The following is a 23,802-nucleotide window of genomic DNA, read 5'->3' on the forward strand; positions in this document are numbered from 1 at the left end:
ACTAATTGGTGAGTAAACTTAAATGCACTTCTATCATCAATCTAGCAATTCTATCATCATAAAAATATGTTTTTATTATCGGTTTAACAGTTTAGTTGGTTGGCAACGCTTTAAATTTGTCTAAAGTGCTGCCAAATCGTACGAATTTTTTTTTCAAGTTTGTTGTATACATAATTTTTCACTTTTTCAAGTAGTCCAATTACTGTCGTTTCTCAAAGTTGTTCGTTGAATGAAAAAGAAAAAATATTTTATTTTATAAATTTGTGTATTAAATGAGAAAATTTTATAGAACATTATAATAAACTACATATTTGGGAATATAACGAACTGTGTATAATTTTAATTTATTGACAAATAATTACGAAACGGCGGTAAGTTAAGAGGAAAATGTTTTATTTTCCTTTTGCGTGAAAATAGGAAGTGAAAATAATAATAAAAAAATTAACTAAACTATTAGGCAAGACAGACAACGCCCATTGGGCTAAATTGAAAGCGGCTATAAATGAAAATAAACAAGTCAAAATAAAAAGTTAAATAATTATTAAAGGTGATACAATAATACTTCAAACCTGACTAAAGAATATTAAAATGAAATATATGTAATATAAAAAATTGATCTTAAAATATAAGTATGTAATTATGTATGAATGTAGTTCGTACACTAAACCGTAAGAATCTACATCATACATTATCAATCGATTGATTTATCTATGAAAAAATGAATTCATGAGTTTTAGCCTTTTCTACTTATTCTTCTTCACTACTCTTCTTAGTGTTTCGTTACTGTGTTGATGACATCATTTTAATCGGTCGATTCGTTCGCTTGTTCACTCGTACAACATTCGCTCTTAAAGCTTGTTTGATTGCTTGTTATTATTTTCTTTTGCACTGTTCGCTTTACTACTACACGCCGCACTAACCTAGAGAAGGAGAAATATCCACCGTACCGTACGTACGTTCATTTTGTTTTGTGAGTGATGAGTGAGTGAGTGTAATTGGATGTGTGTATTTAGTGTTCCTCATCATCAATAAACAACAGAATCAACATATCAGTGTGTTCCAAGTGAAAAATACTTTCTAAAAATTCACCTTATTATATATAGATAGTAAATATTTATGAAAATCACCTCTCAACACAATAATGAAACATATATTTATTAAAACACAATAAATTAACACTTAAAGATTCTACACATTCAACATAAAAATGTAAAATTAAAAAATATAGAGAATAATTGTGAAATTTAACGAGAGGAATAAAATGAGTGCACAACAAATAAAAAAAGAAACAATAAAATGACGAGAGGGAAAATAAATCTGTGAACAAATTGTTAGAATATATTTAAGGATATGAATTCCTGTAAAATTTGTATCAATGTTTGGTTTCACTGTGTGCCTGATTTTTATATTTGCATGTTTAGTATATAATGACTAAGCAATTAATAAAAAATAAAAAAAATAAAACGATTGGCTCATAGGGCGTAGTATTATAATTAATTTACATCACTTGTGTATTTTATGCGAGTTTAAATGGGCGAGTATACACATACTTACCCTTTAATGCATTTCTCTCTTAGTTCTGAAATTCCTATTAGCGATCAGGAAATAAGTTGTTTCTAAATACAGTGATTTTGAAAATAAAGAAAAAAAAGTAGTTTCTTTAAGTTGTAGAGACATTTTTAAAATAATTCAAAATATCAATAAAAATTGTTGTCGAATTCTTTCGGGTGGGAGTGGCTTCGAACTTGCAAAAATATCGGAATATATACATATCTCTGAAAAAAGGTATATTTTTTGGTTTGTCAATTAAATAAAGGTATATATATATATTTTCTTTCGAAAACTAGTTTACTTAGTTCCTCAGTTTTTTTATTTTTAATATTTAAAAACTTTAAACTAAATGATTCAAATCTTATTTAACAAAAATAATTTTAAGTATTTAATTATAGATCTAGTAAATGCGATACGTTCCGATTAATGGATACATCGTTTAATTAGATATTAATTAACCATTTGGCATAAATCAATATCAACGCAACATGTATTTTAATATTTTTTTGTTGATAGCTCTTTTGGTGTTGTGATTATTAGCACAAAAATGGCCATTATTACAACTTGCCTTTATGTTCGTAATAGTAAAAGATAAGGTACCCTTACCTTTTTCTCTTACTTAAAGTTTCCTTTTACTATATTACGAACATAAAGGCAAGTTGTTAATGGCCCAAAGAGTTATAGGAATTTAAAGTAAATATATATAATAATAAATTTCTTACATACCAACCTATTTGGAAAATAATTATGGGTATCATTGAATAGTGCATCAAAATACCTTTAAAATGATATATAATATTGTACTGTTTAATAACATTGTCAACCATATACTGATTTTTTGGAACATTCTATCTCATAGATTCACTTATTAAAAATAAATTAAGATTACTTCCCAAGTAGTTGCTTTTGACTGACTGGTATTATTAGTGACAAAGTGAGTGTAATTTGAAAAACAATATTATTAATTTGTAATAATTTGGATACCTTTTAGTTTCTAAAATGTACAAAAACAAATCATGTAGAAATATCCACACGTACAATAAGAAGGCTCTTACTAGAGTCGGGACTCCGTGGGTGCATTGCACCAAAAAAAAAACACATTTCAAAATGAAATATTAATATGCGGTTGTGGTTTGCAAGAGAAATGCTTAAAAAAGATTCACATTACTAGAATAGATTTCTCTGGAGCGACGAAATTAAAGTTAAACTGGTTTCAATCTGATGAAAAAACGTATGTGAGACGTCCTCCAAACAAAGTCTTAAACTGTTGCAAAGTCGTTTCTAATTATAAGGCCACCACGGTATTACAAATAAGGCAAACAAATTGAAGAAAATATAAAGTTTGCAGGAAAACAACCAAATAAAATATAGAGGTTTTCGGGCAAATACGATAAAAAGAATTAGCAAAAATAGTTTGCTTAAATGAAAATGTACTTTTAAAATTACTTAAATTTACATATCTATTTATGTTTATATTTTATGCACAAATGATTTTTTTTAACAATTTACTATTTTTTTAATTTATATTGTCGTTAGAGAATGAAAGGAATTACGCCATCAGTCATTATTTTCAAAATAGTTTATTTATATTTTTAATAAGTACTCAAATAAAACACAATTTATTATAAATACCTTAATGAGCATACTTTTGAAAAATTAAACGGTTAACGCTATTTTGGATTATTTCCGTAACGGTATTTTAGTGGTAATGGTAGCTTAGCGGTAGTTGACTTGAAAGGGTATTTTTTAACGGTAGCCAAACTTGGTATTTATCTTAATTATACATCCTGTTTAAATTTTATAAAAAATTGCTTGTGAAATAATGTGTCTGTTTTGTTGAACTGAATAATTCAATTAATGATTTATAACGTGACATTCAATGACTATTTGAAATAAATAAGCAAAATGTTTTAATTTTAATATGTACATTGGATAGATAAGGAATTATCTTTATATAGATTTTCGCTGTTTTCTTTGTAATTTGTTGCAATGTTCTTATGATCTAGGGTTCGAAATTTCCTCGACAAATTTTAAGTGTTATTGCAAAAACTACCATTACTACTATTCGGAGGTCTAAAAAGATATTTACATATCATTACCTTAATATAGAAAGCGCCTAAATCGTGTTTTTTTAAGTAGAGATTTTGTTGCTAAATATGATATATGAGGGGACCATTTATCGAAATAAACAAAAATCTGGGCTTACAAAAAAAAAAACACGAGTTGCGGCCTTTCTATATTAAGGTAACGATTGAGGAACCGATAAAAAAGGAATTGCACGAAATTTACAATTGTTGACCATTAAATGCATAAGACGGATGTCTAGAATCTAATTCATATATAAAAACAAATACCCTACACAAAGTAAATGCGCAAAAAGATTTTTGTTTTTCAATAATTTATATTCGAGAGTGATTTTCGGAAGTGAGCCTTATATGGGAGCTATGACCAATTATGGACCGATCACCATGAAATTAGGTCGTTTGAATTATGTCTATATGAAAGTTATTTATGTTGAATTTTGATTATATTTGATTAAGCCTTAATAACGTTTAACATATTGATAAGTTACCCGGTCTTAAACAATTAATTGATTTTTTTATATCGCTCATTTGGTGCAACGACATGATAACTCAAAATTAACTTTTAAAAAAGCAAATTATGAGGTTATTAATAGCGGTAAAAATGTTAGATTGAACTTAATATTATTTATAGTCACAATTAAAAGCTTTCTTTTCAAAATGTTCAAGGAAATATTGTTTTTTATTAAATTTATACAGTACATAACCTACCCCAAACCCTAGATTGAATCAAATAGAAGAAACTCAGAAACACGCTGTAATAAAAAATATGTACTCAAAAAAGTACATGTAAGATTATATTGTTTTTACTTAGGAATTGATAAACATTATTAGTTGTAGTTGCAAGTCTACAACTATATGTCGTGGGTTTCCGGAAAGACCAGAAGCCCACGCTGCCAAAGATAGTCAATATTTTTAAATATTTTTCCACCGCAATGAATTTTCGACAACAATATCTACTTTCTGTTTAGAAAAGGATCAAATATATCTTTATATGTTGTTGTATGCTTGATATCGAGAAACGTGTTTCGGAATCAGAAAGAAGACAGTTAAAATATATATAATCCTCTACAAACTATGTATTTTTTTAAATGGTCGGTGTGCTAAAACATTTATAAGCTAACGTATGTATTATAAATGAACAGAAGATGTTTGTTACGAAAAATATAGCAAAAGATAAATTGGTATAAATATTCTTTCAACATTCTTTTGCTCTTAATATAATTTGTGATTTTTTTGTGGTCTCTAAAAATAGGCGGTGACAGGAATACGTAATTTTGTTTTTATTTAAAATTGTATTTGTGTTTTTTGTTTGTTTTCTGTTTCTGTTTTTATTCTCTGTATTCATGCACGCAATTTTGTTTGAATTCTTTGATTCATATTAGAAATTCTTAAAATTGAGTCAACACCGTCAGACAGACAACGAAATTACAAAAGGAATTAAAAATAATAACATTCATGCGGTAGTAGTATTGTATGTTAAAGCTGTGTTTTGAATGAAACAAATAAATGAGAAAATATTACGTAATAGATAAGAGCTACTAATACAATGTTAAACTTTTTTATTTTTTTTTTTTTAATTTTGTTTTCTTCTATACTTTTGTATTTTTGTGTGTTTCTCTTTCAATTCGATTCGTTTCTACTTTAGCAATAACACACCAACACTTCTACGACCACTATAACCTATAAACAACAACCACAAACATAAAGTTGTACTGCCTGTTATAGAGTATGAATGAGCTCATTTTCATTTTACCCTCTCCACCCAGACGGATTGAATTTTCACAATGATTTCTAAAGTGTATATAAAATGTGTAGTTATATTATATGTATATTTTAAATTGAATTGACATGCATAAACATCCATCCAGGCAAACATACTTACATAGTTATAGTTACTGATAATAAGTAGTACATCAAAAATAGTATGTATGTATATATGTACATACTTACATATTATTAATGTACATATGTATGTGAAAATAATTTTTTACTTGTCAATTTGATCTCCATCAGATATGTTTGTAGTGTGGGGCAAAGTCAAATGTCATACATAGTGACATATTCATTCCACTTAATTTATATAGAATCATTATAATACGACATACATACATACTTAAATAAAAACTAATGTTGCATGTACATACATATGTACTATGTATGTTGATTCATCTAAATAAAAATAAAATATGTGTGATACATTTTCTAAATAGAAATATGTATGTACATATGTAGTACATTTTACACAGAAATAAAAAATTGCAACTAGCATTTCTATAAATCATCATTGTCAAAATAAAAACGATCCATAACATAATAAATAATAGCATCGATTAACTAGGTAGTAGATCAGTGGTTAGCAAATCTTCTTTCCTTCCACTTTTGTCAAGTCCTAAAATGCAAATACATTCTGATTTACTTTTTTTTTGTTATAATTTGTTCGTAGTTATTTTGCAATAATACCCCTATTTTGTAAACACAATTCAAGTAACGTTTTCTTTTTCAAAACGAATTCACTTATTTTGATATTCTGTAAATCTCTTACTTGTTTTACTTTCGATTAAGCAAACCTGTACAATGCACAAACTGGTTTATAGAATAACTATATATTATATACAATTTGTCAATTATTCGTTTTAAAATATCGCTTGTTTTTTTTATATTACTCGGTTTACAAAAAGAAAATAGTGAAAATTTGTCTTGATGGCTCCAAATTTCTATTAATTGCATGAACACGTCAGAAGAAGTGCTTTTATAGGAATACATTTAATTTAATCATATTTTTAATTTTATTTAAATATTTCAATATCTATCCTTGTGAGTGCATTTTTTCTAAAATTGAGTTAACATATGGAATTAGTAGGTGAAGTTCCGAGAAGTTCATGGGACAAGAGTGAATGTGGGATTCTCATTGGTTAGCCAGATATGGTGACCAATTCTAGCACTTGTCATTAAAATACCTGTTTCGCTTGGAGCACAAAGGGTACATGAGCACATAATCCCCTTGTGCTCTAAGTAAATATTAAATCTCATTTTACACATGGACTGATTGAGTGATGAGCTAAAATCTAGCGACTAATTCCATCACTTTTTTCTAAACATCTGTTTCAAAATACGTAATTGCACTTTGTGAATTATTTGCCAAAAATCAAAAAGTAATCGAGTACATATATTAATTGTCTATTATTGTTGGTAGGTAAAATCATTAACAATGCACGAATCTGAAAATAATATTGACGAATTCTCTGAATCTGATCATCTCATACAAAGATGATCTTATGAATGCCCATGAAAACTTCACCAAAATAAACATGAAAGCTCGAAATGTTGACCGAACCAACATTTGGGAACCTACAGGATCTTCTTTGCTATATGCATATGTACCACCAATTTACCATGAATGGTTTAAAGCACTTCCTCACGATAGAATGGAAGAAATTCCGAATCGAAAGACAAGTGAGGATGAAGATGACCGCGAGATGTCATGGAAGCTATTCGTAATAAATTGTTATTTAGAAAAATGTAGTCTTTGTGGTTATCTTATTAGGTATTAATAACATTGGCGCATATTCAGAAATCATAACTAAAGTCGGAACTAGTAAAACAGAAACTAAAAAATAGTTCATAGATAGTTGTAGATCTTATTCACAATTCATAAATATCGATAATATTTTGATCGATATATACTGTAATTAATTAAAAGGCTTATAAAGCTATTAAGAGACTATTTTTATTCTCTAAAAGTACATAAAAAATTTATAGTTATAGTTTGTATGTAAATCAATTAAAATAAGGGTATGTAGAATGAAATTTTTCAATAGAATGTTGTTGACAAAAAAAAACACATCTCTAGATTATTTTCTTTTTGTATACAAGTATTAAAATGAAATCGATCAGCTGTTTTTTTTGAATGTATTAGTAGTTGACATTTAGTTACAACTTTACCCATGATTAAGTGCTAACTAATTGTGCTGAAAGTAACCAATTGTGAATAACTTAAATAGGTACTTAAAAAAGTCAACACTTGGTGAACGTTTATGAATATGCGCCATTCTTTTCATCTATTTAGAAATTTAAAAAAAATTAAAGCACAAGGGGTATAAGTACGACTTTCCTTACATCAAAGGTAATTTTTGGTTATTTGTATATGTAAAAGATGGTTTTTTTATCGTGTTCGATTAATATATATCTCAGGATCTCTATTAATTAGAAAGTAATATTCCAGATATAATCTAACATTTTTTTATTGTAAATTAACTTTAACCTCATTTTTCTCATTATTAAACATAGTAAGTCACTTGAACCCCTTGTGCTTTAGCCCCTCATATGTTATACCTATTCAATATATAATAATTGGTAATTTAAAATATACATATTTTTTAATTGAAAATAAAAATTATTCAAACTCATATTTCCGCAAGGTCGAAATATATTTTAAGACCTATGATTCCTAGGGCAAAATCCATGCCAATCGACCCACCCTAATGTACATAAATCGAAAATGTTTTAAAACTATTAAAATAATCTATAGATCCTGCATATGTTTGAAAGCTCTTAAAACATTCTTTAAATCTTGAGGATTCTAAAAAAAAAATTCAGTGCACCCGCGATAATATGAACACCATTTTGGGGTGTACACTTAAGACTTTTATTACCATTGGCTACTCTAAAATATGATCAAGTGCAACAAAAGCTTTAAAATCTAAATCAACAGGGTAGTGGCTAAATTCTAATTCAATTACATACTTATTTTTTTGCATAATAACTTCGAGTTTTTTTCCTTTTTTTCAAAATATATTTTTGTTTTTTTAAATCCAATAAACAATAAGGGTATTCATTTCAAAAAAATGGAAAATTACACTCTGATTTTTTTACACAACAAACACAAGAAAAAAATTCAACAAATAATTTTATTTTTTTGTTGAATTTAGTTTTTTGTGTTTGTTGTGTAAAAGTGTAAACATATCAGAGTGTAATTTTCCATTTTTAACACAAGAAACTTATATTGTAGATGGAAATAAGATGCCATACGCAAATATGAACAATATTGCAAAAGTTAACTGTAATTTTATTTTAGAAATAAAAATAAAGAACTTAAACATTTTGAAAAAAATAACAAATTTTCAATGTAGTGTCAGACATAGAGCAAAAACCATAGAGAAACATTGAGAGGAAACTAGAAAAAAACTCAAACAAAAAATTACTCAATATAATCACACATACCAGTTTTGTTTATGTTTTCACATAGTTTTTTCTACTAATACATTCTCACCACTTAGGTTTCTGACAATTGAGTTAGGTCTTTGACAGGAGAGTTTCCGCTCTATGGCAGAAAATAGAAACAAAAAAGTTGCACATACAAGTGTTTTTGTTTTCACATAGTTTTTTTACTAATACATTCTCCCACTTAGGTTTTTGATAACTAAGTTAGGTTTGATAGGAGAGTTTCCGCTCTATGTATATTTTTTCTATGGTTTGAGAATATGTATAAGGTTTTTAAGATACGTTACAAAATTAGAATTTAAATTGGAAATCTGTGCTATAAAAAAAGAAGAAAATAAATTAATAATTATAAAAACATTTTTAAAACCAGTTTTTTTTTAATTAAATCAAACTATTTAATACATTGTACAATTTATATGATATAAATGCTTGCCCTGCCAAGTCCAGTATCAGAGAAATATCACAAGCTTTTATATAAAATAAAAATAAAGTTTATTTGTTTACAGCAATTAAATAAAAGCTTGTTTTAAAAATGTTTTTTTATATAATTTATTATTAATTTATTTTCTTCTTTAATTTATTTAAAAGTAACATTACTGTCGAGAAACTAATACATATTTTCACAAAGAGATCGGCTGATGAACTGTCCGAAAAAAAATAGTTTTAACCATAGAATAAAATATACATACATAGAAGCGTTACTGAGGAAAAAACGTAAGTCTTTTGTCAAAAACCTAAGTTTTTTGTTATTGTGCCAGCATTAAAAGCTGGGAGAGTGCCACTAGTTTTATACCCTATGGTAACTTCTAAAATTATGTCATTTTATACGTACAACATATATATAAACGGATATACATATGTACTATCACTGCGGAAAAAGTAAAACAATACATATATATGTATATGGGGAAAATGGCATTCGCAACAATATATTAATCAACAGAATACTAAACATATGAGAACATATTTTTTTTGTTGAACGCTTTATACAATTGATATTAATTTATGAAAATTATTAAGCAATTGCCTATTAAATATCAGCAATTTTCAACTAATAGGTATAATATGAAAGAAGTAAAATGTTGAGAACAAAACTTTGTTTTTCTTGTCTCTCTTTTTAACATTCTCACAAACAAATTTTCTTAATGTTAAACAAATCAAACATTTGCAATATTATCGAAAATGTCAACTTTGAAGCAAAAAGTTTAGCATATTTTCTACTTGTGCAAATTACAACGTACAGTACAATGGAAACAATTGAAATCATTAATTTATTTTTACACAATATTTAGCTCGAGTCACCAACACCTAATGTTTGTAACATTTTCTATTTATTTAATCGCTGTATTTTATCTATCGGCCTTAACTGCTTTTTCAACTTTTGTGATAATATTGAAAAGGCTGACAAACGTTTTTAAGATAACAAAAAGTACTTTAAAATTTATTTGAACATACAGTAAAGGAAATATTGATTACACCAATTCCCATCGTATTTCAGATTATTCAATTTACATCTCAAAAAGTTCTAACAAATCGCAAGTTGTGAAATATGTTTGCAGTTGCAAATGTTTAAAATACAGTTGTAAGTATGTAGTATATGGTGAGAAAATCGATGTCTCCTTTCAATAGCTAAATTAGGACATTCGGTATTCGTTATTGTATGTGTGAATGAATATACAAACATACATATGTATATACATTTTGGCTATACGCACAGGACCAAGCGATGACCATGTATGTGTTATTTCATTTATTTAACAGTTTTGGTATCAAAAATATAACCCACAAAATACATCGCTAAAATTAAGTCAAAAGGAAATGTGGCTCTTTTGCAAAACTCTGGATAAACAATTATGAAATCCCACAAATCTGTGTGTAGTTACGAACTAGGTCATAATGCATAGTTCAAAAGTTAGTGCAAAGAATTTCCATAGCGGAGCTCAGTATTAAGTACGAATACAAGGATGCATATACCAATTTTTATATACGTACATATTCCCCTATTATATTTATTGTGTTTATTATTTAATTCTGTCATTTAAATTGTATAATCAAATTCGGCCTAATACCAGTCAGTATTCAGTATTCGATACAAATTTGGAAGAAACAAATTTAAATTAAAAGTGCATTTGAAAAGTTTCGGATCAGTCCGAATAATGATTTTTTGACCGAATATCAGTTGAGGAAACTGCTCCAACCGGCTCTTAATTGTGCTTCAGAAACCGCCGTTTGATGCAACGTTTTCCGAGCACTTGCAATTGACAATCGGTCGATGTACGATGGTATGACGTCTTGGATGTCGCTGCGAAAGCGTCCTGATGGTTGGGGTGACTCGGCAGATGGCATGCCAAAAGGAACTGTCTAGTCAACAACACACACAACACAAAAAAATGGATACTCTAAAGGTAGGGTCACACATGGCAAATATTTGCACATTTAGCACAAATTTGTTTGACGTGTTTACTCTTACAAGTGTTTTGTAAGATCAAACAGCATCAAATAAAATATACCTAAATTTTTTGGTTTTTAATCATCCTAAGTAAAATAAGTTTTTGAAATAAACAAAAGAATTTCAAATGTATTTTATTTAGTGGTTACGTCTTTTTCGTCAAATATTTGTCATGTGTGACCCTACCTTAATAAACATAGAATCTGTCCGTTTTACAGTTTTGTTTACTTAAAAATAGTAAAAACTAGCAAGTAAACGAACAATGCAATAATACCAGTTAAATATTTTCTTATTTAATTATAACTTTCAGGGCAAATTACTTCATTTGCTTCACAAGTCTAATTAAATTATGTCAGTTATTGTGATATAGAAATTCACGTACAAGAAAAATTTAGTATTTATTATTTTAGCTTGATACAGTGGTGGTCAGATATTAAGATATGATTTTCAAATATTTGAATAAAAAAAAATAAGGGAGCTATATTTGGCTATGGCGAAACTTATACACCAATGTATAGTTTTAGATAACAATTTTAAAAAAAATTTTGGTGAACAAAAGATCCTTTCAACGTCGTTGTAAAGGTCTTTGAATTGTCTATGTTAATGGCTTAGTAATCCAGATACAGATATAGATAAAAAAAATATGTCAAAAATCGATGAATTTAAATAGTAATAGAAACAGGACTATAGCGGATATATTGATGTCTCAATCATGAATGTATGTCATTCATTTGATAGCATCGGAAAGTTGATTTCAACTTTGATGAAAAATGTAGAAATTACAAACTTATATGTATATACCCTTACCACTAATGGTGAAAGGTATAATAATGTTTATTAAAGTCATTAAGAGTCATATTTCATCTTGCTACGTCCACTGGTTTTAATGTCGGATGAAGCATATAATATTAATCCGTTTAATCGAATTTTAAATACAATATTTGTACGCCACTGTATGTGCATATGTATGTAGATTAAAATGAATGTTTGTCCAATTATGCAATTAGGTTTGAATCTATAATTTAAAAATGTATTAATTAACGCATTTACATGTTGTCTATTTTTTTTGACACACGTAAATTTTGTATTTTTTGTTGTTGTATCTAGCGAAGTATAGAACTATGACGTCAACAATTATAGATATTTTTTTAGAATTATTCTTCTTGACAGTAGTATGAAATGACGTGATACAATGTACGATAAATAAAAATCATTAACATACGAAGTGTATGTATGTTAAGTTGAGAATTATTATTTTTACGAAAACGTTTATTAATATTTAGAAAATTTGTTACTAATTTAATTTATTTATTAATTTTGGACCGAAAATCCTTTAGAATTTACAGCCGTATTAGAGTGTATTAATAAGTATTTTATTTTTGTAATTGTTTATTTTTTAGAAATTAATTATCGAAAGCGATGACGACGGACATTTCAATTGTTCGATGGGACCCTAGTCAGGGTCCAGGCAACGAATACATCGATGAGTATGAATATGATGGAGGAAATTCGAGTTCACGTCTTTTCGAACGTTCACGAATCAAGGCCCTAGCTGAGGAACGTGAAAGTGTACAAAAGAAAACATTTACTAAATGGGTAAATTCGCATTTGTGTCGTGTCAACTGCAGAATAGCCGATTTGTATGTAGATATGCGCGATGGTAAGCATTTAATAAAATTGTTGGAAGTATTGTCTGGCGAAAGACTACCGAAACCCACAAAGGGAAAAATGAGAATCCATTGCTTGGAGAACGTTGATAAAGCTCTACAGTTTTTGCGCGAACAGAGAGTACATTTGGAAAACATTGGTTCACATGATATTGTCGATGGTAATGCATCGTTAAATTTGGGTTTGATTTGGACTATTATTTTGCGTTTCCAAGTAAGTAGTTACTGAAGCAAGTCTTTTTAGTTTCAATTGTTATTGTGCACTTTCATTTCACTCATGTAAATTGTTGAATTTTGTAATTTTATTTGCATTTAGATTCAAGATATCACTATTGAAGAAGTGGACAATAAGGAAACCAAGTCTGCCAAGGACGCTTTATTGCTGTGGTGTCAAATGAAAACAGCTGGCTATCACAATGTCAATGTTCGTAACTTTACCACTTCGTGGCGTGATGGTCTGGCATTTAATGCCATTATACACAAGCATCGACCTGATTTAGTGCAATTCGAAAAATTGTCAAAGGCAAATCCCATGCACAATTTGAACAATGCCTTTGATGTGGCTGAAGACAAACTTGGTTTGGCCAAACTATTGGATGCTGAGGATGTGTTTGTTGAGCATCCCGACGAAAAATCAATCATTACTTATGTGGTAACCTACTACCACTACTTCAGTAAACTTAAGCAGGAGACAGTGCAGGGCAAACGTATAGGCAAAGTTGTGGGTATTGCTATGGAAAACGATAAGATGATTCATGACTATGAACACTTCACAAGTGATTTATTGAAATGGATAGAAACAACGATTCAGGCTTTGGGTGAACGAGTTTTCGAGAACTCTTTGGTTGGTGTTCAAGGTCAGTTAGCACAATTCTCTAACTATCGCACCATAGAGAAACCACCAAAATTTGTTGAGAAAGGAAATTTGGAAGTTTTACTGTTCACTCTTCAATCAAAGATGAGAGCGAATAACCAAAAGCCTTATACTCCCAAAGAGGGCAAAATGATTTCCGATATCAACAAGGCTTGGGAAAGACTCGAAAAAGCTGAACACGAACGTGAGTTGGCTTTGCGTGAAGAACTAATTCGTCAAGAAAAACTTGAACAACTGGCAGCTCGTTTTGACCGTAAAGCATCTATGCGTGAAACCTGGCTTTCGGAAAATCAACGTCTTGTGAGTCAGGACAATTTCGGTTTTGATTTGGCTGCAGTCGAAGCAGCTGCTAAGAAACATGAAGCAATCGAAACTGACATATTTGCTTACGAAGAACGTGTACAAGCGGTAGTGGCAGTTTGTGACGAGCTCGAGTCTGAACGTTATCACGATGTAAAACGCATCTTACTTCGCAAGGAAAATGTTATGCGTTTGTGGAACTATCTGTTGGAGCTGTTACGTGCTCGTCGTATGCGTCTAGAAATTTCTCTTCAATTGCAACAGAACTTCCAGGAGATGTTATACATCCTTGATAATATGGAGGAAATCAAACAGTTGTTGTTGACAGATGACTACGGTAAGCATTTGATGGGAGTAGAAGACTTATTGCAGAAGCACTCTTTAGTTGAAGCCGATATAAATATTTTGGGTGAACGTGTTAAAGTCGTCGTACAAAATTCACAGAAATTCCTTAGCGATGACCCAGAATCATACAAACCATGCGACCCAGAGATAATTGTAAGCCGTGTACAACAATTGGAAGATGCTTATGCTGAGTTAGTACGTTTGGCAGTAGAACGTCGTAGCCGGTTAGAAGAAAGCCGCAAATTGTGGCAATTCTACTGGGATACTGCTGATGAAGAGAACTGGATCAAAGAAAAGGAACAGATTGTATCCACTGACGATATTGGCCATGACTTAACCACAGTCAATTTATTGCTTAGCAAACATAAGGCCCTCGAGTCTGAAATCACTTCCCACGATCCTCAATTGCAAAATGTGGCTAAAGTTGGTGCTGAACTCATCACAGAAGGCCATTTTGGAGCCGATAGAATTAAGGATCGCCTTAAGGAAATTCTTTCTAAATGGGACCATCTTCTAGATTTAACCAAGTATAGACGTCAACGCCTTGAAAATGCCGTGGAATACTTCCAGTTATTTGCCGATGCTGATGATGTCGATAATTGGATGTTAGATACATTACGTATTGTATCCAGCGAAGATGTTGGACGTGACGAAGCCAATGTTCAATCGCTTCTTAAAAAACACAAAGATGTTGCCGATGAACTTAAGAACTACGCTGAAGTTATTGATGCTCTGCACAAACAGGCTGAGACATTAAAACTGAACGACACAGAAAAGGCCAACGTGGACAAACGTTTAGAGGCTATTGATACTCGTTACAAAGAACTTAACGAGTTGGCGAAATTGCGCAAGCAACGCTTGCTGGACGCCCTCAGTTTGTACAAACTTATGTCTGAAGCCGATGGTGTCGAACAATGGATCAAGGAGAAAACTAAGATGCTTGATACGATGACACCTGGAAAAGACATCGAGGATGTTGAAATCATGAAACATCGTTTCGAAGGTTTTGACAAGGAAATGAATGCTAACGCCTCCCGCGTAGCAGTTGTGAATCAATTGGCAAGACAGTTATTGCACGTTGAGCATCCCAACTCTGATGAAATTCTCGAGCGTCAAAATCACCTCAACGAGGAGTGGTCGGCACTTCGTGAGAAGGCCGAATCTAAGATGGATGAACTTAAATCCGCTCATGGTGTTCAAACATTCTATATTGAATGCCGCGAAACCATTTCATGGATTGAGGATAAAAAACGAATTCTTACTGAAACCGACAGTTTGGAAATGGATCTGACTGGTGTCATGACATTGCAGAGACGTTTAAGTGGCATGGAACGCGATTTAGCTGCAATCCAAGCAAAACTCTCAAGCTTAGGAAAGGAAGCTGACAGTATTGAATCTGAACATCCTGAAGAAGCCCAAATCATTCGCGACCGCATTGCACAAATTGAACTTATTTGGGAACAGTTAACACAGATGCTTAAGGAACGTGATTCGAAATTGGAAGAAGCCGGAGATTTGCATAGATTCTTGCGTGACTTGGATCATTTCCAAACATGGCTCACAAAAACTCAGACTGATGTTGCCTCTGAAGATACTCCAACATCATTGCCCGAAGCCGAACAGCTACTTAACCAGCATCAATCTATCCGTGAGGAAATTGACAATTACACTGAAGATTATAAGAACATGATGGAATATGGTGAACGTTTAACCTCAGAATCTAACACTTCCGACGATCCACAATACATGTTCTTGCGCGAGCGTTTGAATGCTCTTAAAGACGGATGGGAGGAATTGCACCAAATGTGGGAGAATCGTCAAGTATTATTGTCTCAAAGCCTTGACCAGCAGCTGTTTAACCGTGACGCACGTCAAACCGAAGTTCTCCTCAGCCAACAGGAACACTTCCTTAGCAAAGATGATACCCCAGTTAACTTGGAACAGGCTGAAAACCAACTCAAACGCCACGAAGCCTTCCTTACAACTATGGAAGCTAATGACGATAAGATTAACAGTTTATTACAAGTAGCAGATACATTAGTTGAGAAAGAGCACTTTGACTCTGAAAAGATCGGTAAACGTGCCGAAAACATTGCCAGTCGTCGCGATGACAACCGCATGAGAGCACTTGATCAACACGAAAAGTTGAAGAACCAAGTTAAGCTGCATGAGTTCCTTCAAGATTTGGACGAATTGTCTGAGTGGGTTCAAGAGAAATATGTGACATCACAAGATGAATCTTACAGAAGTGCTAAGACCATTCACTCTAAATGGACTAGACACCAGGCATTCGAAGCCGAAATTGGTGCAAACAAAGAACGTCTGTATGAAGCTGAAAAGGCCGCCGAAGAATTGTCGAAAGAAAAACCTGAGTTTAAGGACGTGATTGAACCTAAATTGAAGGAGCTTGGCAAGCAGTTCGAGGACTTGGAGACTCATACCAAAGAAAAGGGTGCAATGTTGTTTGACGCCAATCGCGAAGTTCTCGTTCAACAGACATGTGACGATATTGACTCATACATTACAGATTTGGAGAAACAAATTGTTAGTGCCGACACTGGCAATGATTTAACATCAGTCAACATTCTTATGCAAAAACAACAAGTCATTCAAACGCAAATGGCTGTAAAGGAACGTCAAGTAGAAGAAATTGACAAACAAACTGAATATTTGAAGAAGACTGTTCCTGAAGAGAAGATAGAACCGATTGTCACTAAGAAGACTGCCGTTCTTGATCGATTCGAGAAAATCAAAGCCCCTTTGCTCGAGCGCCAAAAACAATTGGAAAAGAAGAAAGAAGCATTCCAATTTTGCCGCGATGTCGAGGATGAAAAGCTCTGGATCAATGAAAAACTGCCAGTTGCCAATTCAAACGATTATGGCAACTCCTTATTCAATGTCCACGTTTTGAAGAAGAAAAACCAATCATTGGCTACTGAGATTGATAATCATGAACCCCGCATTAATGCAATTTGCAATAACGGCCGCAAACTTATCGATGAAGGACACGAAGATGCCAAGAAGTTCGAAGCCCTTATTAGTGACTTGACACAGAAATGGCAAGAACTTAAAGATGCTGTCGAGAACCGTAAGAAACATTTGTTGGAGTCTGAAAAGGTTCAACAGTACTTCTTCGATGCTCAAGAGGCCGAATCATGGATGAGCGAGCAAGAACTTTACATGATGGTTGAAGATCGCGGCAAGGACGAAGTCAGTGCCCAAAACCTTATGAAGAAACACGAAAACCTTGAGCAATCCATTGAAGACTATGCCAACACTATTCGCCAGTTGGGTGAAGTTGCACGTCAATTCAACATTGATGATGTGTCGAGCGGCGATGCTGTGGCTGTCAAACAATCCCAGTTGGACAAATTGTATGCAGGCCTTAAAGATTTGGCCGGTGAACGTCGTGCTCGTCTTAACGAAGCTCTACAACTGTTCATGTTAAGTCGCGAAGTCGATGATTTGGAACAATGGATTGCCGACAGAGAAGTCGTTGCAGGTTCACAGGAGTTGGGTCAAGACTTCGACCATGTGACATTACTTTCCGAACGTTTCAGTGAATTTGCTCGTGATACAGAAGCCGTCGGCGGTGAACGTGTAGCTAAGGTTAATAGTATTGCCGATAATCTTATTCAAGCCGGTCATTCGGATTCCGCCACCATTGCAGAATGGAAAGACAATTTGAACGAATCCTGGCAAGATCTTTTAGAATTAATCGAAACCCGGACACAGATGCTTGCAGCTTCCCGCGAATTGCACAAATTCTTCCACGATTGCAAAGATGTTCTCAGTCGCATTATCGAAAAGCAACACGGAGTGTCCGACGAACTGGGAAGAGATGCTGGATCAGTATCAACTTTACAGCGCAAACATTACAACTTTATGCAAGATCTAACTACATTATACGCCCAAGTACAACAAATACAAGAAGAATCCGCGAAGTTACAAGACTCCTACGCCGGAGACAAAGCAAAGGAAATAACAAACCGTGAACAGGAAGTTCTACATGCTTGGGCGAACTTACAGGCTATGTGTGATGCCCGCAAACAGAAGCTAGCCGACACCGGTGATTTGTTCAGATTCTTCAACATGGTACGTATACTGATGATCTGGATGGAAGATCTCGTCCGTCAAATGAACACATCAGAAAAGCCACGTGACGTGTCGGGTGTTGAACTCCTAATGAACAACCACCAAAGCCTAAAAGCTGAAATCGACACACGCGAAGATAATTTCTCTGCTTGTATATCATTGGGCAAGGAATTGCTGACGCGAAGTCACTATGCCTCCGGAGATATTAAGGACAGATTACTACAATTGAATAACAGTCGTAACGCTTTGTTAAGAAGATGGGAAGAACGTTGGGAGAATTTGCAATTAAGTAAGTTGCACTCGTTTTGTATTTGTGTTGCCATATGTGTATTCATAAATTATTTGTTCTTACCCTAGTTTTGGAAGTGTATCAATTTGCTAGAGATGCTGCCGTCGCTGAAGCTTGGTTGATTGCCCAAGAACCTTATCTATTGTCATCAGAACTGGGCCATACCATCGATGAAGTCGAAAATCTTATAAAGAAACACGAAGCATTCGAGAAATCTGCTGCCGCCCAAGAAGAGCGTTTCAGTGCACTTGAGCGTTTAACAACAGTAGGCCTAAAAAACTGTTGTCTAGTTTTCCATATTCTATGATATTCCTCCTTATCCCTTTTCAGTTTGAGCTTAAAGAAATGAAGAGACGCCAAGAGTTAGCAGAAGAAGCGGAAAGACAACGCATCAAGGAAGAAATGGAAGCTAAGGCTGCTGCCGAGGCAGCAGAGCAAGCCAAGCGCGAAGCCGAAAAACGCGATGTCGTTGATATTGCAGCATCTGAAGAAGCAGCTGGTAAGTTAAACAATTACTAAAATAATCTTTATAAATTTTATTTTAATTTAAGTTATTATCCTCCAAACATGGGTGTCTATATTAATTTTTTATTTTGATTTGTGCCCACTGGACTAAGTGTAGTAAAGTTTAGACCAAGTGGGATTACATAAGCACTGAATATACTTAAAAAAACCTTTCCTCTCTTCAGTTAAACCAAGTTAGTTGCTTTAGTTATTATAATATCTATGCATTAAGTATTCACTGCAGTATTCAAGCTTTTTGAGCTTAAGTAAGATTTGCTTCATATACATTCCTTTTTCTTTGGTTTATAGTTTGTTTATTTTAAATCTATCGCAAAGAGTATTTGGTAACTAATGGGTGATATATGATTAGTATCAATATTCTATAATATTTTTATTTTTGATTGTTAAATTTTATTTTGTGTTTATTTGTGAAATATCTTCTCCGTACATACATAAAACAATTATTTGTTATAATTTCTAAACGTGTAAACAATATCTTTAATGCTTCGCGGATAAGCTGTCGTCGATATCGCAGCTGAAGTCGAACGTACCGCAGAAACTCAGACAGGTATTAAATAAACAGTAAAAAACTGTATTTACAATATTACATACATAAATTTTATTATTTAAATATTGAACATGTTTTGTTAACAATACTTTTTTAAGATTTAACATATTGTATTCCAAATATACATACTCTTAGCAAACCCCCTTTAATCTCAACTTTATGACAATCGATAATGTGCTAAACTAAACATTGACAAAAGGTGTGAGGAATATTACACCGTGCCACCACTTTAACTGTGTATAATATTCATAGATTTTTCTTTAATTACACTGCCGCTCACTTGATTAGATTAATAATTTTTTGCATTTTTATTTTAATTCCTCTTAATATATAATTTAAGAGACGAATTTATTTATACTAAAATTGAGATATTTTTCAGATATTAATTTAGAGAACAAAAACTGTACGGTACAATAAATAGTTTTTGTTATTTTTTTTTTTTTGCTTTTATTAAATTTTAGCTCACTTGATTAGGTTATTAAGAATAACATCAGTTTACCGTTGACATAATTTTAGTGTTTGTGAATGTATGCAATGTATACATTAGGGTGACAGCCCATTTTTTTTTTTTTTTTAGATTTCAGTGTGTTTATATGAAATAAATTTGTGAAACAATAAAAAAATGTTTTGGCAATTAACTCCATATTTCTTTTGGGTCAAAATGACCCACAAACTGTATTATCGCTAAAATTCGGAAAAATGCTAATTTTTCAGTTTTTGTAAAAATTTTGCTACTAAACAATAACTTTTGTAATTGAATGCAAAAGAATCGATATCTGTACATAACTAACTATAGTTCTAATGAGATATAAATGACAAAAATTGTTTAAAAAAAGTTAAAGTTATTAGGAATTCGCCAGACCATTAACATGTCTCAGACCACTTGAACAAGAAATTTAGGAAAAAAAATTAACATATTTTGAGAAATACTAAAATAAAAGGTAATTTTTACTTAAAATATATCCGTATTTACTTGTGTATGAATTTTTGTCTTCGTTGGATACCGTTAACCTATTTGCAAGCATGACCAACAAAATTTAATTTTTTAACGGAAGTTTCAAAGCTCCATTTTCAACTTTTTAAATATTTTGGGATTGCATTGGGATTTATTGAGAATATAATAGGGAATAAAAATATGAAAAATGTAACGAAAATTGTGAACCTATTCAAATGAGCGCCAGTGTTTGTAATAATACATTTTAAAAACAATTTTATTTTAAAAATAATTATAATATGAATTATAAACGAAAAATATGTACATTATACATGCCCTTAAAAAATAGATTTGCTTTGGATGGGTCTTATTTTGTTCATTAGCAGCTAAAACTAACTGCTGCAAAATTTAAGTGCAATCGGATAACTAGAACACGTGCCGGAAATCAATTGAAAGTTGTAAAATTGGGTAAATAATGGTACTTTTTCCGATATCTTAAAAAAATCCCTTATTTGAATACTGTTTTTTAAACATTTGCAATAAACCTAAGCTTCTAGAGAAAATTATCTTTCTAACGAGGTATAAAACAATAATTTCGAATGAAAAATAACAAAGTTATACTAGTGTTATCTGACCAAATATTGAGCAAAAAGTGCTAGTTTACTCATATTTTACTCGCATTTTTATTGTTGACTAGTTGTTTACATAACTTTTGCATGCAACATTGAGCAAATAATACAAAATTTTCGTTTTTCTTGAATATATGACGTAGGGAAATGCTAATAACTTGGTTATTTTTAACTCGATCTTCATGCTTTATACCTTGTTAGAAAGATAATTTTCTCTAGAAGCTTAGGTTTATTGAAAATGTTTAAAAAAACAGTATTTAAATAGGGAAATTTTTTAAGATATCGGAAAAAGTACCATTATTTAGTACAGTATTTAAATAGGGAAATTTTTTAAGATATCGGAAAAAGTACCATTATTTAGTACAGTATTTAAATAGGGAAATTTTTTAAGATATCGGAAAAAGTACCATATTTACCCAATTTTACAATTTTCAATCGATTTCCGGCACGTGTTCTAGTTATCCGTTTTCACTTATATTTTGCAGTAGTTAGTTTTAGCTACTAACGAACAAAATAAGACCCATCCAAAGCAAATCTATTTTTTAAGGGCATGTCTAATGTACATATATGAAAGTATTTTAAAAAGATTTATTTTTCAAAAACTATTGTTATTGTTAATAGGAAAAACTTTTTTAAATATATTTTTATACTTTTTTAGTTATATTTTGAAATTTCACATATGTATATTAAACAATAACACATTAAAACACTACAATGCCGTTCAGAATTATTGTCTATCTTCAAGGAAATATTGATTTGTTCTTCATCTTGCAAAAGCAGATTGGAAAAATCGGGACGATATTTTATATTCCCCTTCAATTGCATATACATATGTATGTATGAACATACATATGTATGTAATTTATAGAAAAAGAGAATCCATGAATTGTCATATTTAGTTAGAAATGGGGTATGAAATTATATGTAAATTTAATATTTATATAGAGCGTATACGTCTATAATTATGCATGAGCATATTCATACATGGTATTAATCCGTTACATATTTTTGTAGAACGTGCTGGTGCTACTGGAGGCGAAGGTCATGAAGGCTATTTGACGAGAAAACATGAATGGGAGTCCACAACAAAGAAGGCATCTAACAGATCATGGGATAAGGTACATTACATATTTCGTTTTAAACTGACAATTGTTATATAGTTTATGTTTTCTGTGTACAAATAGGTGTATACAGTTGCCCGAAGTGGACATTTATCTTTCTTCAAAGAACAAAAGGGTTATAAGAGTAATCCTGAATTGACTTTCCGCGGAGAACCAGTGTATGACTTACAAAAGGCTGCAGTTGATGTTGCCAGCGATTACACTAAGAAGAAGCATGTTTTGAGAATAAAGTAAATTACAGAATTGAATCATTTTATTTAATTGTTTGCTCATCTAAAAATATTATTTTTTAACTATTCAACTATTGTAGACTTTCAAATGGTGGCGAATTCTTATTGCAAGCCCATGATGATAATGAAATGTCGCAATGGGTCGCGGCTCTCAAGGCCCAATGCGACTCGGCAGCTGTTGCAGAAAGTAGATCCCAGACTTTACCAGCCACATCGCAAAAGGACGAACCAAAGCGTAGATCATTCTTTACTTTAAAGAAGAAGTAAGACATCATAACAACAACAATATTACCATAAAAACACACAACACACACACATACACTGCAACATTTATTTAATGCTTAAATAAAGAAGTAAAATTATAAGATTTAATCATTAAATGGAAATAATATATACAAATATTATTATAGTTATTTATATTGCTTATATATACATACATATAATATATATATAAAACAAAATCAAGTGCACGATGAAAACAAAAATGCTGCTATTAAATTTAATCTTACGTATATTGTATCTTATTTATTATTTAACAAACAAATAAATAAAAAAAAAATCGAAACACAAAAATAAAAAAATATAAGAAAAGGAAACCAATCAAAAATTTAAAAACTCATGTATGCATTTCAATGTATTCAATAAAATTATAAATTTATTCCCTCTAAATATTATGGTTTTATTTACATACATATACATATGTATGTACATATTTAATTTACTTTTCATTCATAATTCTAGAGTATTCAAAAACCGATACCGGAAACCAGTTAAACGATTTTTTCTGTTTGTTTAATTAAGAACTTTTTTTGAATTTTTGTTAAAAAAAATATACTTTTTGGTTTGGCTTGTTATACTTTTTACATTTTTTTTTAGTACCAAAAATAAAATCGTAAAAAGTAACAAATAACCGAATATAAACTGTTTGCAAAGAAAAGAAAA

The 23,802-nt window shown here is 31.3% G+C and overlaps 1 protein-coding gene across 2 annotated transcripts; it reads left to right on the forward strand.

The window, feature by feature from the left end:
• The first annotated feature begins 211 nt into the window (after nucleotides 1-211).
• beta-Spec (spectrin beta chain) lies at nucleotides 212-23,529 on the forward strand. Of its 2 annotated transcripts, XM_065506699.1 has the most exons (9): nucleotides 212-371; nucleotides 12,705-13,185; nucleotides 13,288-18,874; nucleotides 18,943-19,139; nucleotides 19,205-19,373; nucleotides 19,896-19,946; nucleotides 22,524-22,627; nucleotides 22,694-22,860; nucleotides 22,941-23,529. In XM_065506699.1, exons 2-9 carry the CDS (start codon nucleotides 12,724-12,726, stop codon nucleotides 23,125-23,127), a joined length of 6,924 nt encoding a protein of 2,307 aa, XP_065362771.1. In that variant the 5' UTR covers nucleotides 212-371; nucleotides 12,705-12,723; the 3' UTR covers nucleotides 23,128-23,529. The 2 variants fall into 2 exon arrangements, with proteins under 2 accessions (XP_065362771.1, XP_065362772.1); XM_065506700.1 differs by lacking the exon at nucleotides 19,896-19,946 and having other exon boundaries at nucleotides 214-371.
• Nucleotides 23,530-23,802: the final 273 nt, after the last annotated feature.

The sequence above is a fragment of the Calliphora vicina genome, chromosome 4 (genome assembly GCF_958450345.1).
Source record: "Calliphora vicina chromosome 4, idCalVici1.1, whole genome shotgun sequence".
Lineage (NCBI taxonomy): Eukaryota > Metazoa > Arthropoda > Insecta > Diptera > Calliphoridae > Calliphora > Calliphora vicina.

What these genes read in the sequence shown, in the direction of transcription:
- beta-Spec (XM_065506699.1), top strand. Translation starts at nt 12,724, where the DNA reads ATGACGACGGACATTTCAATTGTTCGATGGGACCCTAGTCAGGGTCCA. An exon ending in TTGGGAGAATTTGCAATTAA is followed by an intron (nt 18,875 to 18,942) that starts GTAAGTTGCACT and finishes TTCTTACCCTAG; the next exon opens with TTTTGGAAGTGTATCAATTT. An exon ending in CTAACAGATCATGGGATAAG is followed by an intron (nt 22,628 to 22,693) that starts GTACATTACATA and finishes GTGTACAAATAG; the next exon opens with GTGTATACAGTTGCCCGAAG.